The sequence below is a fragment of the Anomaloglossus baeobatrachus genome, chromosome 10, assembly GCF_048569485.1.
Source record: "Anomaloglossus baeobatrachus isolate aAnoBae1 chromosome 10, aAnoBae1.hap1, whole genome shotgun sequence".
Classification (NCBI taxonomy): domain Eukaryota; kingdom Metazoa; phylum Chordata; class Amphibia; order Anura; family Aromobatidae; genus Anomaloglossus; species Anomaloglossus baeobatrachus.
Genome location: NC_134362.1, coordinates 25,992,105 through 26,007,928, shown reverse-complemented (window position 1 = coordinate 26,007,928; position 15,824 = coordinate 25,992,105). Strand labels below are relative to the sequence as shown.

The window sequence follows — 15,824 nt, the reverse complement described above, 5'->3', positions numbered from 1 at the left end:
AAAATGTCTGTGACTATGTCAAAAATCCTGGAGACCTTGCAGTCCAGGCCAGTTACTCAGACCATGGACACTGCTGTGTCTATGCTCTCCGGTCCCCCTCAGTTGGAACTAATCCGTACTTCAAGGGGGTCTCAAGCATCACAGGCTGAAGTCTCTGACTCAGATGACAGTCCCAGGCAGCCTAAGCGAGCTCGCTGGGAAAGACCCTCCACGTCATCACACTGCTCAGGGTCTCAGCGAGAAGAGTCTCTCTGTGATGAGACTGAGGATGGTGATCAGGATTCTAATCCTGAGGCCCCTCTCAATCTGGATGCCCCTGATGGTGACGCCATGGTTAATGACCTTATATCGGCAATTAATAGACTGTTGGATATTTCTCCCCCAGCCCCTTCTGCAGAGGAGGCAGCTGCACAGCAGGAGAAGTTCCATTTCCTGTATCCCAAGCGTAAATTAAGTGCTTTTTTGGACCACTCTGACTTCAGAGAATCGATCCAGAAACACGACGCTCATCCAGACAAGCGTTTCTCTAAACGTTCTAAGGATACCCGTTATCCTTTTCCCTCTGAGGTGGCCAAACGCTGGACCCAGTGTCCAAAGGTGGATCCCCCAATTTCCAAGCTTGCGGCTAGATCCATAGTCGCAGTAGAGGATGGCGCTTCACTTAAAGATGCCAACGACAGACAGATGGACCTTTGGTTGAAATCTGTCTATGAAGCTATCGGCGCGTCGTTTGCTCCAGCATTCGCGGCCGTGTGGGCACTCCAAGCTATTTCAGCTGGTTTAGCACAGGTGGATGCTATCATACATCCAGCAGTGCCGCAAGTGGCGTCCCTAACTTCGCAAATGTCTGCGTTTGCGACCTATGCTATCAATGCGGTCCTAGAATCTACGAGCCGTACCGCTATGGCGTCCGCCAATTCTGTGGTTTTGCGCAGAGCCTTGTGGTTAAAGGACTGGAAGGCAGATGCTGGTTCCAAAAAATGCTTAACCAGCTTGCCATTATCTAGAGACAGACTGTTTGGTGAGCCATTGGCTGAAATCATAAAACAGTCCAAGGGTAAGGACTCTTCCTTACCACAGCCCAGAGCAAGTAAACCTCAACAGAAAAAGTGGCAGTCGAGGTTTCGGTCCTTTCGAGGCTCGGGCAAGGCCCAATTCTCCTCGTCCAAAAGGACTCAGAAAGAACAAGGGAGCTCAGATTCCTGGCGGGCTCACTCACGCCCCAGGAAAGCAAATGGAGGATCCGCTTCCAAAGCGGCTACCTCATGACTTTCGGCCTCCTCCCTCCGCATCCTCGGTCGGTGGCAGGCTCTCCCGCTTTTGCGACATTTGGCTGTCACAGGTCAAAGACCGGTGGGTAACAGACATTTTGTCTCGCGGGTACAGAATCGAGTTCAGTTCTCGGCCTCCACTTCGGTTCTTCAGAACCTCCCCACACCCCAACCGAGCAGATGCCATGCGGCAGGCGGTGGACTCTCTAAGAGCAGAAGGAGTCGTGATCCCTGTCCCCCCTCAGGAACGGGGGCGAGGATTTTACTCCAATCTCTTTGTGGTTCCAAAAAAGGACGGCTCCTTCCGTCCTGTTCTGGACCTAAAACTGCTCAACAAGCATGTGAACGCCAGGCGGTTCCGGATGGAATCCCTCCGCTCAGTCATTGCCTCAATGTCTCAAGGAGATTTCCTAGCATCAATAGACATCAAAGATGCTTATCTCCACGTGCCGATTGCTACAGAGCACCAACGCTTTCTACGCTTCGTGATAGGAGACGACCATCTTCAGTTCGTAGCTCTGCCATTTGGTCTGGCGACAGCCCCTCGGGTGTTCACCAAGATCATGGCGGCAGTGGTAGCAGTCTTGCACTCTCACGGACACTCTGTGATCCCTTACTTGGACGATCTACTGGTCAAGGCACCCTCTCAAGAGGCATGCCAACTCAGCCTAAATGTTGCACTGGAGACTCTCCAGGCGTTCGGGTGGATCATCAACTTCCCAAAGTCAAATCTGTCACCGACCCAATCACTAACGTATCTTGGCATGGAGTTTCATACTCTCTCAGCGATAGTGAAGCTTCCGCTGGACAAGCAGCGGTCTCTACAGACTGGGGTGCAGGCTCTCCTTCAAAGTCAGTCGCACTCCTTAAGACGCCTCATGCACTTCCTCGGGAAGATGGTGGCGGCAATAGAGGCGGTTCCGTTTGCGCAGTTTCATCTGCGTCCACTTCAATGGGACATTCTCCGCCAATGGGACGGGAAGTCAACATCCCTGGACAGGAAAGTCTCCCTTTCCCAGACGGCCAAGGACTCTCTGCAGTGGTGGCTTCTTCCCACCTCATTATCACAGGGAAGATCCTTCCTACCACCGTCTTGGGCGGTGGTCACGACAGACGCGAGTCTGTCAGGGTGGGGAGCAGTCTTTCTCCACCACAGGGCTCAGGGTACGTGGACTCGGCAGGAGTCCACCCTTCAGATCAATGTTCTGGAAATCAGAGCAGTGTATCTTGCCCTACTAGCCTTCCAGCAGTGGCTGGAAGGAAGGCAGATCCGAATTCAGTCGGACAACTCCACAGCGGTGGCATACATCAACCACCAAGGGGGGACACGCAGTCGGCAAGCCTTCCAGGAAGTCCGGCGGATTCTGATGTGGGTGGAAGCCACAGCCTCCACCATATCCGCAGTTCACATCCCCGGCGTAGAAAACTGGGAAGCAGACTTCCTCAGTCGCCAGGGCATGGACGCAGGGGAATGGTCCCTTCACCCAGACGTGTTTCAGGAAATCTGTCGCCGCTGGGGGGTGCCGGACGTCGACCTAATGGCGTCACGGCACAACAACAAGGTCCCAACCTTCATGGCACGGTCTCGCGATCAAAGAGCGCTGGCGGCAGACGCCCTAGTGCAAGATTGGTCGCAGTTCCGGCTCCCTTATGTGTTTCCACCTCTGGCACTCTTGCCCAGAGTGCTACGCAAGATCAGATCCGATTGCAGCCGCGTCATACTTGTCGCCCCAGACTGGCCGAGGAGGGCGTGGTATCCGGATCTGTGGCAGCTCACGGTCGGCCAACCGTGGGCACTCCCAGACCGACCAGACTTACTGTCCCAAGGGCCGTTTTTCCATCGGAATTCTGCGGCCCTGAACCTGACTGTGTGGCCATTGAGTCCTGGATCCTAGCGTCTTCAGGATTGTCCCAAGGGGTCGTTGCCACCATGAGACAGGCTAGGAAGCCCACGTCCGCTAAGATCTACCACAGAACGTGGAGGATATTCTTATCCTGGTCTTCTGCTCAGGGAGTGTCTCCCTGGCCATTTGCATTGCCTACCTTTCTTTCTTTCCTGCAATCTGGGTTAGAAAAAGGTTTGTCGCTCGGCTCCCTTAAAGGTCAGGTCTCGGCGCTATCCGTCTTTTTTCAGAGGCGTTTGGCACGCCTTCCTAAGGTGCGCACGTTCCTACAGGGGGTTTGCCATATCGTACCCCCGTACAAGCGGCCGTTAGATCCATGGGATCTGAACAGGGTACTAGTTGCCCTCCAGAAGCCGCCCTTCGAGCCTCTGAGGGAGGTTTCACTTTCTAGACTATCACAGAAAGTGGCTTTTCTGGTAGCGATCACATCTCTTCGGAGAGTGTCTGAGCTGGCAGCACTATCATCCAAGGCTCCCTTCCTGGTCTTCCACCAGGACAAGGTTGTGCTGCGCCCCATTCAGGAGTTTCTCCCGAAGGTGGTATCCTCTTTTCATCTTAATCAGGATATCTCTTTGCCTTCGTTTTGTCCTCATGCAGTTCATCGGTATGAGAAAGATTTACATTTGTTAGATCTGGTGAGAGCACTCAGAATCTACATTTCCCGCACGGCGCCCTTGCGCCGTTCGGATGCACTCTTTGTCCTTGTCGCTGGTAAACGCAAAGGGTCGCAGGCTTCTAAGGCCACCCTGGCTCGATGGATCAAAGAACCAATTCTTGAAGCCTACCGTTCTGCTGGGCTTCCGGTTCCATCAGGGCTGAAGGCCCATTCTACCAGAGCCGTGGGTGCATCCTGGGCATTACGACACCAGGCTACGGCTCAACAGGTGTGCCAGGCAGCTACCTGGTCGAGTCTGCACACTTTCACCAAACATTATCAGGTGCATACCTATGCTTCGGCGGACGCCAGCCTAGGTAGAAGAGTCCTGCAGGCGGCAGTTGCCTCCCCGTAGGGGAGGGCTGTCTTGCAGCTCTAACATGAGGTATTTCTTTACCCACCCAGGGACAGCTTTTGGACGTCCCAATCTTCTGGGTCTCCCAATAGAGCGCTGAAGAAGAAGGGAATTTTGTTACTTACCGTAAATTCCTTTTCTTCTAGCTCTTATTGGGAGACCCAGCACCCGCCCTGTTGTCCTTCGGGATTATTGGTTTGTTTGCGGGTACACATGTTGTTCATGTTGAACGGTTTTCAGTTCTCCGATGTTACTCGGAGAGAATTTGTTTAAACCAGTTATTGGCTTTCCTCCTTCTTGCTTTTGCACTAAAACTGGTGAGCCAGTGATCCCACTGGGGGTGTATAGCCAGAAGGGGAGGGGCCTTACACTTTTTAGTGTAATTGCTTTGTGTGGCCTCCGGAGGCAGTGCTATACACCCAATCGTCTGGGTCTCCCAATAAGAGCTAGAAGAAAAGGAATTTACGGTAAGTAACAAAATTCCCTTCTTTTTTATGTTCCACACGGCGGCCTGGGCTCTTATATACAGTATTCTATAATCTTGTATATAAGAGCTCTGCAGCTTATAAAGTAAAAATCTGGTGATAGGTTCCCTTTAAATTATTAAAGGAGCACTTCAGACATAAGGTGACCGATGCTGAGCATCAGATCATAATACAGCACTGCTCTGTATGATCTTTGTATTATCCCCCCAGCCTTGTCTGTGCGGGGTTTTGAGCTATAATCTGAGGATTATGCCCCACACACAGTGAAGTATTTTTGCTCGTTCCGCCAGTCGCCACATCTCGCACATAGGTATTGGATCTTTTCTGCACCATTGATCGTAATCATTCCTTGCTCAGTGGACACTTCTCATCGGCAGGTTCTACCTCCAGATGTCCTCACCCGGGTCAGCGAATACGTACCCGAAATCGTAGAGTTTGTGCAGAGGATTGTGGGTAATGGATACGGGTGAGTGCATGTGCTGAATTCGGGTGCTGGCTGCTGCAGTCCCTCCCTCATCTAAATGACCTGGTGAGGTTTTTTTTTTTATGTATTTTTTTTTTTTTTTTTTTGCAGTTATGTGTCCAATGGGTCGGTTTACTTTAACACCGCAAAGTTTCATGCCAATGATAGACATTACTATGCAAAGCTCGTGCCGGAGGCCGTGGGAGATCAAAAAGCTCTGCAGGAAGGAGAAGGTGAGCGGCGCCATCTTGTGTGCATCGCCATTGTCTGACCGGGCCTGTTGGGAGCTGTAACTGTCCTAACACAGTGTTCTGCTATGTGGCTGTGATACTCGGACATTGCTGTTCTTTACCGTGGAGGCTTTTATATCGACCTCCTCTATACAGGTGACCTGAGCATCTCCGCAGATCGGTTAAGTGAAAAGCAGTCCCCCAATGATTTTGCTTTGTGGAAAGCATCTAAGCCTGGAGAGCCATCGTGGGACTCGCCCTGGGGAAAGGTAGGTCTACGCTGTCATAAAAGGTTTGGACATTTTCTTGATAAATTTTTGAAGTCCCCTAAAGTTTTATGTACAGACCATGGTGTGTTTCAAGGGCGTCTGCTGCCTATAGATGTAAGGCGGCAGCCTTTATGACAATGGTGGTCGCATGGGTAATCACATGACCTCTGCCCGCCTCCGGCCTCTTCTCTGCCCGCCTCTGGGCCCCGTCCCTGGCCCGCCTCTGGGCCCCGTCCCTGGCCCGGCTCCGACCTCGCAGGGACGAGCAGCAGAATGTCCTATATTTATGCCTTTTTTCTTTATCGTTCCTTTGGGAGACCCAGACCATGGGTGTTTAGCTTCTGCCTCCGGAGGACACACAAAGTACTACACTTAAAAGTGTAGCTCCTCCCTCTGAGCTTATATACCCCCTGGTGAGCAGACCCAGCCAGTTTATCGCTTTGTGTTCAGGAGGTCATACATCCACACATGCATTCTCATCTGATTGTTTGACTTTTGGAAAGAGTTTGAAGAAAAGCGGGTCCATGTCTTCGATTTCTCTGAGGGTGACTCAGATCTTAGTGATTTGATTGCTTCTATTAATTCTGTGCTGGATCTCAATCCGCCAGTGTCAGAGGAGCAACTCTCTTTGGCAGAAAAACATCAGTTTACCTCGCCTAAGAGAGTGAAGAGTGTGTTCTTTAACCACTCCAGTTTTCAGGCCGCTGTGACCAAACCCAGGGCCTGCCCTGACAAACGCTTTCCAAAGCGCGGTTCTGATGACCGGTTTCCATTTCCACCTGAGGTGGTCAAGGAGTGGTCTCACTCCCCAAAGGTAGACCCTCCGGTGTCTAGGCTATCAGCCCGGACCGTTGTGTCGGTGGCTGATGGCACCTCACTTAAGGATTCCACTGACCGTCAGATTGACCTTCTGGCCAAATCTGTGTATGAAGCTGCGGGGGCCGCGTTTTCCCCGACTTTTGCATCAGTGTGGGCTCTCGAAGCCATCTCTGCTTCTCTAGAGGAGATGCATTCCCTCACCAAGGAATCTATGCCTGAGATGGTTGCCTTAATTTCCCAAGCTTCAGCCTTTTCATCTTATGCCATGTCTGCCATGCTAGAGGCTGCTCACCGCACTGCGGTGGCTTCGGCTAATTCTCTTGTTATCCGCAGGATTTTGTGGCTTCGAGAGTGGAAGGCAGATGCTTCGTCCAAGAAGTTTCTTGCTGGGCTCATTTTGCTGGGCCCCGGCTGTTCAGTGAACAACTGGATGAAATCATTAAAGAAGCTACTGGCGGGAAGAGTACTTCCATGCCACAAACCAAGACCAGGAAACCCGCCCAGGGTAGGAATCAATCGAGGTTTCGTTCCTTTCGTTCCTCCAACTGGTCGTCCTCTAAGGCTATGTGCGCACTGGGAAATGGAATTTTCTTGAGAAAATTCCGCATGCTCTCAAAGATTACCGCACCCACGGTAAAAAACCGCGGGAAACCGCACCCGAAAACCGCATGCGGTTTGCTGCGGTTTTACCGCGGTAATGTTCGCGGTATTGCCGCGGTTTTGCCGCGTGCGGGTTGGGATGTGCTTTATTGCATTCAATGCAATAAAGCACATTGAAGGAAAAAAAAAAAAGTCATTTAATTCTGAGATAGTAGATAGATAGACAGAAGAATAGATAGAGGGATAGATAGATAGATAGACAGATAGAGGGATAGATAGAGGACAGATCGCTGCATTTCCCACGGTCGGCAGTGAGTTCACATTATCGGCCGTGGGAAATGACCGGTAATTACCTCTGCTGTCTGCTGCTTTCATTCAGCGCTGTGTCTGTGACAGTCGCGGCTGGATGTAAGCAGCGCAGGACCTGTGGATTACGCCGGAGCGGTGGATGACGCCGGAGCTTTGGTGCGGGAGGGGTTAATAAAATGGTGAACGAGGCTTGTTTGTTTTATTTAAAATAAAGGATTTTTCTGTGTGTGTTTTATTCACTTTACTTACGGGTTGATCATGTCAGCTGTCACATAGACGCTGCCATGATCAAGCCTGGAGTTAATGGCGGTGATCCACCACCATTAACTCCTTGTATTACCTTGCTGCCACTGCTACACGGCAGCAAGAAGAGCCGGGGACACGCCGGTGCTGCCGCATAATGCATGCGACAGTCCCGGGGCAGCTGCGGCTGATATTCTCGGCTGCGGGAGGGGGAGTGAGGCAGGGGACATTATCCCTGCCCCTCTCCCTCCCCAGCCTGAGAATACCGGGCCGCCGCTGTGTGCTTACCTCGGCTGGAAGGTAAATATGCAGCGGAGCCCACGTTCTTTGTTTTCTATATTTCCGTTTTCTTTCTATGTGTGTTCTATGTGTCTGTGATGTCTATCTGTGTCTGTGATCTGTGTGTGTTTACTCTCTGCTCCGCTTCCTCTTCCTGTAATGACATCACTTCCCTGCAAACCGCAGACAAGCGATGTACATTACCGGAGGTAAACCGTGAAATACCGCAGGGAATAACGCAGGAAAACGCAGTGAACCGCACAGAATTTGCTGCCTGCGTTATTCCCTGCGGGATTTCATGATTAACATTGGAGTCAATGGAGTGAAATCCCGCAGCGATGTGCGGAAAAGAAGTGACATGCACTTGTTTTTGCTGCGGGATTCCCGCTGCAAAACATGCAGCTGTCAAATTCCGCCTAGTGCGCACAGGATTTTTTTTCTCCATAGGATTTCCTGGTGATTCACTGCAGAGATGTTATGAACATTTTCTGCAGCGAAACATGCAGCAAATCCGCGGCAAAATCCGGTAAGTGCGCACATAGCCTAAGCCTTCTGCCTCGTCCGCTAACTCAGCCAAGGATCAGAAATCCAACTGGCGCCCAAAAGCGCGTCCGCAGAAGACCGCAGGAGGTTCTGCCACTAAGGCAGCCTCCTCGTGACTATCTGCCCGCTCCAGCCACGTCCTTAGTCGGTAGCAGGCTCTCCCACTTTGGCGACGCTTGGTTAAAGCAGGTCTCCGATCAGTGGGTGAGAGACATCATATCTCACGGCTACAGGATAGAATTCTCTTCCAGCCCTCCAAACAGATTTTTTTCTCTCTACTCCCCCTTGCTCCAAGGCCGCCACCTTCTCGCAGGCCGTGGCGTCCTTGCAGGCAAACGGAGGGATTGTCCCAGTTCCCGCTCAGGAACGGTTCAGAGGTTTTTACTCAAATCTCTTCCTAGTTCCAAAAAAGGACGGTACCTTCCGGCCCATCCTGGATCTCAAGCTTCTCAACAAGCATGTCTGGGTGCGGCATTTTCGCATGGAGTCTCTGCGATCAGTCATTGCCTCTATGACCCAAGGGGAGTTCCTGGCGTCCATCGACATCAGAGATGCCTATCTACATGTGCCAATCGCAGTGTCACATCAGCGTTGGTTACGTTTTGCGATAGGAGAGGATCATTTCCAATTCGTGGCTCTCCCCTTCGGGTTAGCCACGGCCCCTCGGGTATTCACCAAGGTCATGGCGGCAGTGATTGCGGTCCTACACCTCCAGGGGTTGGCAGTGCTCCCTTACCTGGACGACCTTCTGGTCAAGGGTCCATCCAGCGCAGACTGTCAGCGGAGTGTTTCGCTCACTCTCGCCACCCTAGCCCAATTCGGGTGGATTGTCAATCTTCCCAAATCCACTCTGACTCCGACTCAGAGTCTCACGTACCTAGGGATGCAGTTCGAGACTTTGCCGGCACTTGTGAAGTTGCCCTTAATCAAACAGCAGTCACTCCAGCTAGCGGTGCGCTCTCTGCTGAGGCCCCGCCGTTATACCCTCAGGCGTCTGATGCAGGTGCTGGGTCAAATGGTGGCGTCCATGGAGGCGGTTCCCTTTGCCCAGTTCCATCTGCGTCCTCTGCAGCTGGACATTCTCCGCTGTTGGGACAAGCGGCCTTCCTCCTTACAGAGGTTAGTAGCTCTGTCGCCACGGACCAGGACCTCTCTTCAGTGGTGGCTTCGACCCCTCTCCCTGTCCCAAGGGCGCTCCTTCCTGGCCCCGTCCTGGGTGATTCTCACCACGGATGCCAGTCTATCCGGCTGGGGAGCGGTACATCTCCACCACAGAGCTCAGGGCACTTATACTCTGTCCTAGTCAGCCCTTTCAATCAATGTGCTGGAAACCAGAGCTGTGCTTCTAGCTCTCCTAGCCTTTCACCACCTGTTGGCGGGCAGGCACATTCGAGTCCAGTCAGACAACGCGACAGCGGTTGCCTACATCAATCACCAAGGCGGGACACGCAGCCGCCTGGCAATGTTGGAGGTCCAACACATTCTTCAATGGACGGAGGACTCCAAGTCCACCATATCCGCAGTCCACATCCCTGGCGTAGAAAACTGGGAGGCAGATTATCTCAGCCGTCAATCCGTGGACGGTGGCGAGTGGTCTCTGCACCCGGCAGTGTTTCAGTCAATCTGCCGCAAGTGGGGCACTCCGGACGTGGACCTAATGGCATCCCGTCACAACAACAAGGTTCCGGTTTACGTGGCTCGCTCCCACGATCCTCAGGCCTTCGCCGCGGACGCTCTGGTTCAAGACTGGTCCCAGTTTCGTCTGTCCTATGTGTTTCCCCTTCTAGCTCTCTTGCCCAGAGTCCTGCGCAAGATCAGAATGGAGGGCCGTCGAGTCATCCTCATTGCACCGGACTGGCCCAGGCGAGCTTGGTATCCGGACCTGCTCCAACTGTCCGTGGAGATGCCGTGGCATCTTCCGGACCGTCCAGACCTGCTCTCGCAAGGTCCGTTCTTCCGCCCGAATTCTGCGGCACTCAAATTTACGGCGTGGCTCTTGAGTCCTGGATTTTGACGGCTTCTGGTATTCCTCCTGAAGTCATCTCCACTATGACTCGGGCCCGTAAGTCTTCCTCCGTCAAGATCTATCAGAGGACTTGGAAAATGTTCCTGTCCTGGTGTCGCTCTTCCGGCCATTCTCCTTGGCCATTTTCGTTGCCGACCCTTCTGTCTTTTTTACAGTCCGGTCTGCAGCTAGGTCTGTCCCTCAACTCTCTCAAGGGACAAGTCTCAGCTCTGTCAGTCCTGTTCCAGCGACGTCTCGCTCAGCTGGCTCAGATCCGCACCTTCATGCAAGGTGCGTCTCACATCATTCCGCCTTATCGGCGGCCCTTGGATCCCTGGGACCTTAACTTGGTCCTCACGGTATTGCAGAAACCCCCCTTTGAGCCTCTTAGGGAGGTTTCTTTGTAACGTCTTTCTCAAAAGGTGGCCTTTCTGGTGGCCATAACTTCCCTCAGGAGAGTCTCTGATTTGGCTGCGCTCTCCTCGGATTCACCTTTTTTGTTTTTTCACCAAAACAAGGTAGTTCTCTGTCCGACCCCGGACTTTCTTCCTAAGGTGGTCTCTCCCTTCCACCTTAACCAGGACATTACCTTACCTTCCTTCTGTCCGGCCCCTGTTCATCGCTTTGAAAAAGCGCTGCATACTTTGGATCTGGTGCGTGCTCTCCGGATTTATGTGGCTCGCACCGCTGCGCTTAGGCGGTGCACCTCTCTTTTTGTGCTAACCACAGGGCGGCGCAAGGGTCTCTCTGCTTCTAAGCCGACCTTGGCCCGTTGGATTAGATCGACCATTTCGGACGCCTACCAGAGTACTCAGGTGCCTCCCCCGCCGGGGATCAAAGCACACTCGACCAGAGCTGTCGGTGCCTCTTGGGCTTTTAGGCACCAGGCTACGGCTCAACAAGTCTGTCAGGCTGCCACTTGGACTAGCCTGCATACCTTTTCGAAGCACTACCAGGTGCATGCTCATGCTTCGGCAGATGCGAGCTTGGGCAGACGCATCCTTCAGGCGGCTGTCGCCCATTTGTGAAGTTAGGCTCCGCCTACGTCTTAGTTTTTTCTGTTTATTCCCACCCAGGGACAGCTTTGGAACGTCCCATGGTCTGGGTCTCCCAAAGGAACGATAAAGAAAAAGAGAATTTTGTTACTTACCGTAAATTCTTTTTCTTATAGTTCCGTATTGGGAGACCCAGCACCCTCCCTGTTGCCTGTTGGCAATTTTCTTGTTCCGTGTGTTATCACCGGCTGTTGTCGTGGACAGAGTCTCCGGTTGTTCCGGTTCTTACTCAGTTCTACTTGTGGGTGGCTATTCTCCTTCAGCTTTTGCACTAAACTGGCTAGGACTGGTTACCAGGGGGTGTATAAGCTCAGGGGGAGGAGCTACACTTTTAAGTGTAGTAGTTTGTGTGTCCTCCGGAGGCAGAAGCTAAACACCCATGGTCTGGGTCTCCCAATACGGAACTATAAGAAAAAGAATTTACGGTAAGTAACAAAATTCTCTTTTTCTTTTTTGACAGCGGACTAGGAATTAAAGCTACTGTCTCCCATCCTTCTTGATCTAGCCATGCAGCAGTGTAAAGCATGGTGGTGTTGATGGTCTTATGAGGTCCACTGCCAGCCTTAAATCATATTGTCTCTGACCCCCAATACACAATACAAGCTACAATCTGTGATTATAGCTGTAAGTTAAAGGGGTTTTCTTACAAAGTTAATGTTAATCCTTTGATCTTGGAATAATAATATAATAATTATCTTTTTAAACTCATCCATTCGTGGAAATTATTATTATTATTATTCCAAGACATATTGATTAAAATCAACTTTAAAATTCGCTTTGTTCGTGGGTAAACCCCTTTTCTTCAGCGCTCTATTGGGAGACCCAGACGATTGGGGTATAGCTACTGCCCTCTGGAGGCCACACAAAGCACTACATTAAAAGTGCAAGGCCCCTCCCCCTCTGGCTATACCCCCCCGTGGTATCACGGGTTCTCCAGTTTTAGCTTTGTGTGCGAAGGAGGTCAGACATTCCATGCATAGCTCCACAGATTTTAGTCAGCAGTAGCTGCTGACTGTTTCGGATGGAAGAAAAGAGGACACATATAGTGTCCCCAGCATGCTCCCTTCTCACCCCTGGATGGTGTTGTAAGGTTGAGGTACCTATTGCTGGTACAGGGCTGGAGCCTGACATGCTGTTTTCCTTCCACATCCCCTTGTAGGGCTCTGTGGAAGTGGGATCCTGCCGGCCTCTCAGCTCTGACGCCGGGCTCCATCCACAGACCCATTAGAACCTGATGGAGACGGAGCAGGAGTACGATCAGGGACAGGCCCTGCATCATACAGGTACTCTGTGTCCCCGGCAGGCACAGACACACTCCGGGCTGGCTGGGTGTTGTAGTGCGCCGGGGACCGCAACGTGGAGTTGGTGTCCCTACAGATTACTGGGGGATTGTTTGTGTTTGGGAACGCAGCGCCGACCCCCTCTGGACCGGGCGGCGCTGCTGTGACTTGTGGTGCGCCGGGGATCCGCCGTCCGCGCTTTTACGGCGGCGGCGGTTATAAATTTAGTCCCCGGCTTTTTGGGCCTAGGACGCCGGCAGCTCCGTTTCGTTCCCGCCCCCACCCTGTCATTCAGGGTAGGGGAGAGACGCTGTTCGCTAGCAGCGACGAGGGCTGGAGCCTGATTTACATGCTCCAGCCCTCTCACTTGGCACAGAGGGAAGCAGGCTTCCCGCTCTTGGCCAGGAACGCCCAGGGCCCGCCCCCCTTCCTCTCTCGAGACGCCGGCAGCCATTACATGCATGCCTGGCTGGAGGAAGGACGCAAGGCTCTGGGAGACCTGGACTAGGGGCTATCTGGCGACCACACACCCGCTTTTTAAGCGGGCGGTAAGCGATTTTTCTGTGCTGGTCCCTCTAGTGCCTCACTGTGTATCAGTGTACTGGGTACAGATATATAGTTATTGTATTACTTGCACTGTGAGGTGCGCTTCTGGCTGCATATCCCAGATCGCTCTGTGGAAGCAGCAACATGTCATCCTCAAAACGCAAGGCGGCCAAGGCAAAAAGGGCTGTGTATACTGCGTGTGCTGCATGTGGGGCTAATCTACCAGCAGGCTCCGATGACCCCCATTGTGTGCAATGCTCCGACCCGGTGCTGCTTCGCCAGCCGGAGTCAGGAGAGGTAGCGACCCAGGCTGAGACGCTTGTAAGTTCTGCCCCGGTGACAGGGACAGACTTTGCAGTTTTTGCAGATAATATGTCGGTATCTATGGCAAAAATTCTTGAGACCTTGCAATCTATGCATGGGGCTCAGTCTCTGGGCACGGCGAGGCCTCTGTCCTCAGGTCCCCCTTACTTGGAATGTATCCAGCCCACAGGGGGGTCCCCGGCTTCACAGGCCGAGGATTATGACTCAGATGATGGCCCCAGCCACCCTAAGCGAGCTCGCTGGGAAAGACCCTCGACGTCTTCACACTGCTCAGGGTCTCAGCGCAATCAGTCTCCCTGTGATGTGTCTGATGAGAGTGATCAGGAATCCACTCCTGGAACCCCTCTCAACCTGGATACCCCGGATGGGGATGCCATGGTAAACGACCTTATCTCAGCCATCAATAGGCTGTTGGATATTTCTCCCCCAGCCCCTTCAGCAGAAGAGGCGGCTGCGGAGCAGGAAAAGTTTCGTTTCCTTTATCCCAAGCGTAAATTGAGTGCTTTGTTAGATCACTCTGACTTCAGAGAATCAATCCAGAAGCACGACGCTCACCCAGAAAGGCGTTTCTCTAAACGATCTAAAGATACGCGTTTCCCTTTCCCCCCTGAGGTGGTCAAGCGCTGGACACAGTGTCCAAAGGTAGACCCCCCGATTTCCAAACTTGCAGCTAGATCCATAGTTGCAGTGGAGGATGGCGCTTCACTTAAAGATGCCAATGACAGACAGATGGACCTTTGGTTAAAATCTGTCTATGAAGCTATAGGCGCGTCGTTTGCTCCGGCATTCGCAGCCGTATGGGCACTCCAGGCTATTTCAGCTGGCTTAGCAAAAGTGGATGCTATCATGCATCCAGCAGTGCCGCAAGTGGCGCACCTTACCACGCAGATGTCGGCGTTTGCGTCTTACGCTATCAATGCGGTCCTAGAATCTACCAGTCGCACCTCAATGGCGTCCGCCAATTCGGTAGTTTTGCGCAGAGCCTTGTGGTTAAAGGACTGGAAAGCAGATGCTGGTTCCAAAAAATGTTTAACCAGTTTGCCTTTGTCTAGAGATAGACTGTTTGGCGAGCCATTGGCTGACATCATTAAGCAGTCCAAGGGTAAAGACTCCTCTTTACCACAACCCAGAACATCCAAACCTCAGCAGAAAAAGTGGCAGCAGAGGTTTCAGTCCTTTCGAGGTTCGGGCAAGACACCATTTACCTCGTCCAAAGGGACTCAGAGGACGCAAAGAAACTCAGATTCGTGGCGGACTCACACACGCCCCAAGAAAGCAAATGGAGGTACCGCTTCCAAAGCGGCTACCTCATGACTTCCAGCCCCCCCCCTCCGCATCGCCGGTCGGGGGCAGGCTCTCCCGCTTTTCCGGCATTTGGACGTCACAGGTCAAAGACCGGTGGGTGACGGACATTTTGTCTCGCGGGTACAGAATCGAGTTCAATTCTCGTCCTCCAGCTCGGTTCTTCAGAACCTCCCCACATCCAGACCGAGCAGATGCTCTGCTGCAGGCGGTGGATTCCCTAAAAGCGGAAGGAGTGGTTATCCCAGTCCCTCCTCAGGAACAAGGGCAAGGGTTTTACTCCAATCTCTTTGTGGTTCCAAAAAAGGACGGCTCGTTCCGTCCTGTTCTGGACCTAAAACGGCTCAACAAACATGTGCACGCCAGGAGGTTCCGGATGGAAACCCTCCGCTCTGTCATTGCCTCAATGTCCAGAGGAGACTTCCTTGCCTCAATAGACATCAAAGATGCTTATCTCCACGTGCCAATTGCTACAGAACATCAACGTTTTCTACGTTTTGTGATAGGAGACGACCATTTTCAGTTCGTAGCTCTTCCATTTGGTCTGGCGACAGCCCCACGGGTCTTCACCAAGGTCATGGCGGCGGTGGTAGCAGTCTTGCACTCTCAGGGACACTCGGTGATCCCTTACCTAGACGACTTATTGGTCAAAGCTCCCTCTCAGGAGGCATGTCAGCTCAGCCTGAATGCTACGCTGGAGACTCTACAGTCTTTCGGGTGGATCATCAACTTTCCAAAGTCGATCCTATCACCGACTCAGTCACTAACGTATCTTGGCATGGAGTTTCATACTCTAGCAGCGATAGTGAAGCTTCCGCTGGACAAGCAGCGGTCACTACAGACAGGGGTGCAATCTCTTCTGCAGGGCCAGTTGCATCCCTTGCGGC

General features: G+C 52.4%; 1 protein-coding gene across 2 annotated transcripts in view; it reads left to right on the top strand.

Moving 5' to 3' along the window:
• CARS1 (cysteinyl-tRNA synthetase 1) overlaps positions 1-15,824 on the top strand; it is a 111,099-nt gene that overhangs the window by 40,119 nt on the left and 55,156 nt on the right. For both annotated transcript variants that reach the window (XM_075326951.1, XM_075326950.1), the window contains 3 exons: positions 5,048-5,136; positions 5,245-5,366; positions 5,520-5,632. In XM_075326951.1, coding sequence (XP_075183066.1) covers positions 5,048-5,136; positions 5,245-5,366; positions 5,520-5,632 — 324 coding nt within the window. The remainder of the gene's footprint in view (positions 1-5,047; positions 5,137-5,244; positions 5,367-5,519; positions 5,633-15,824) is intronic.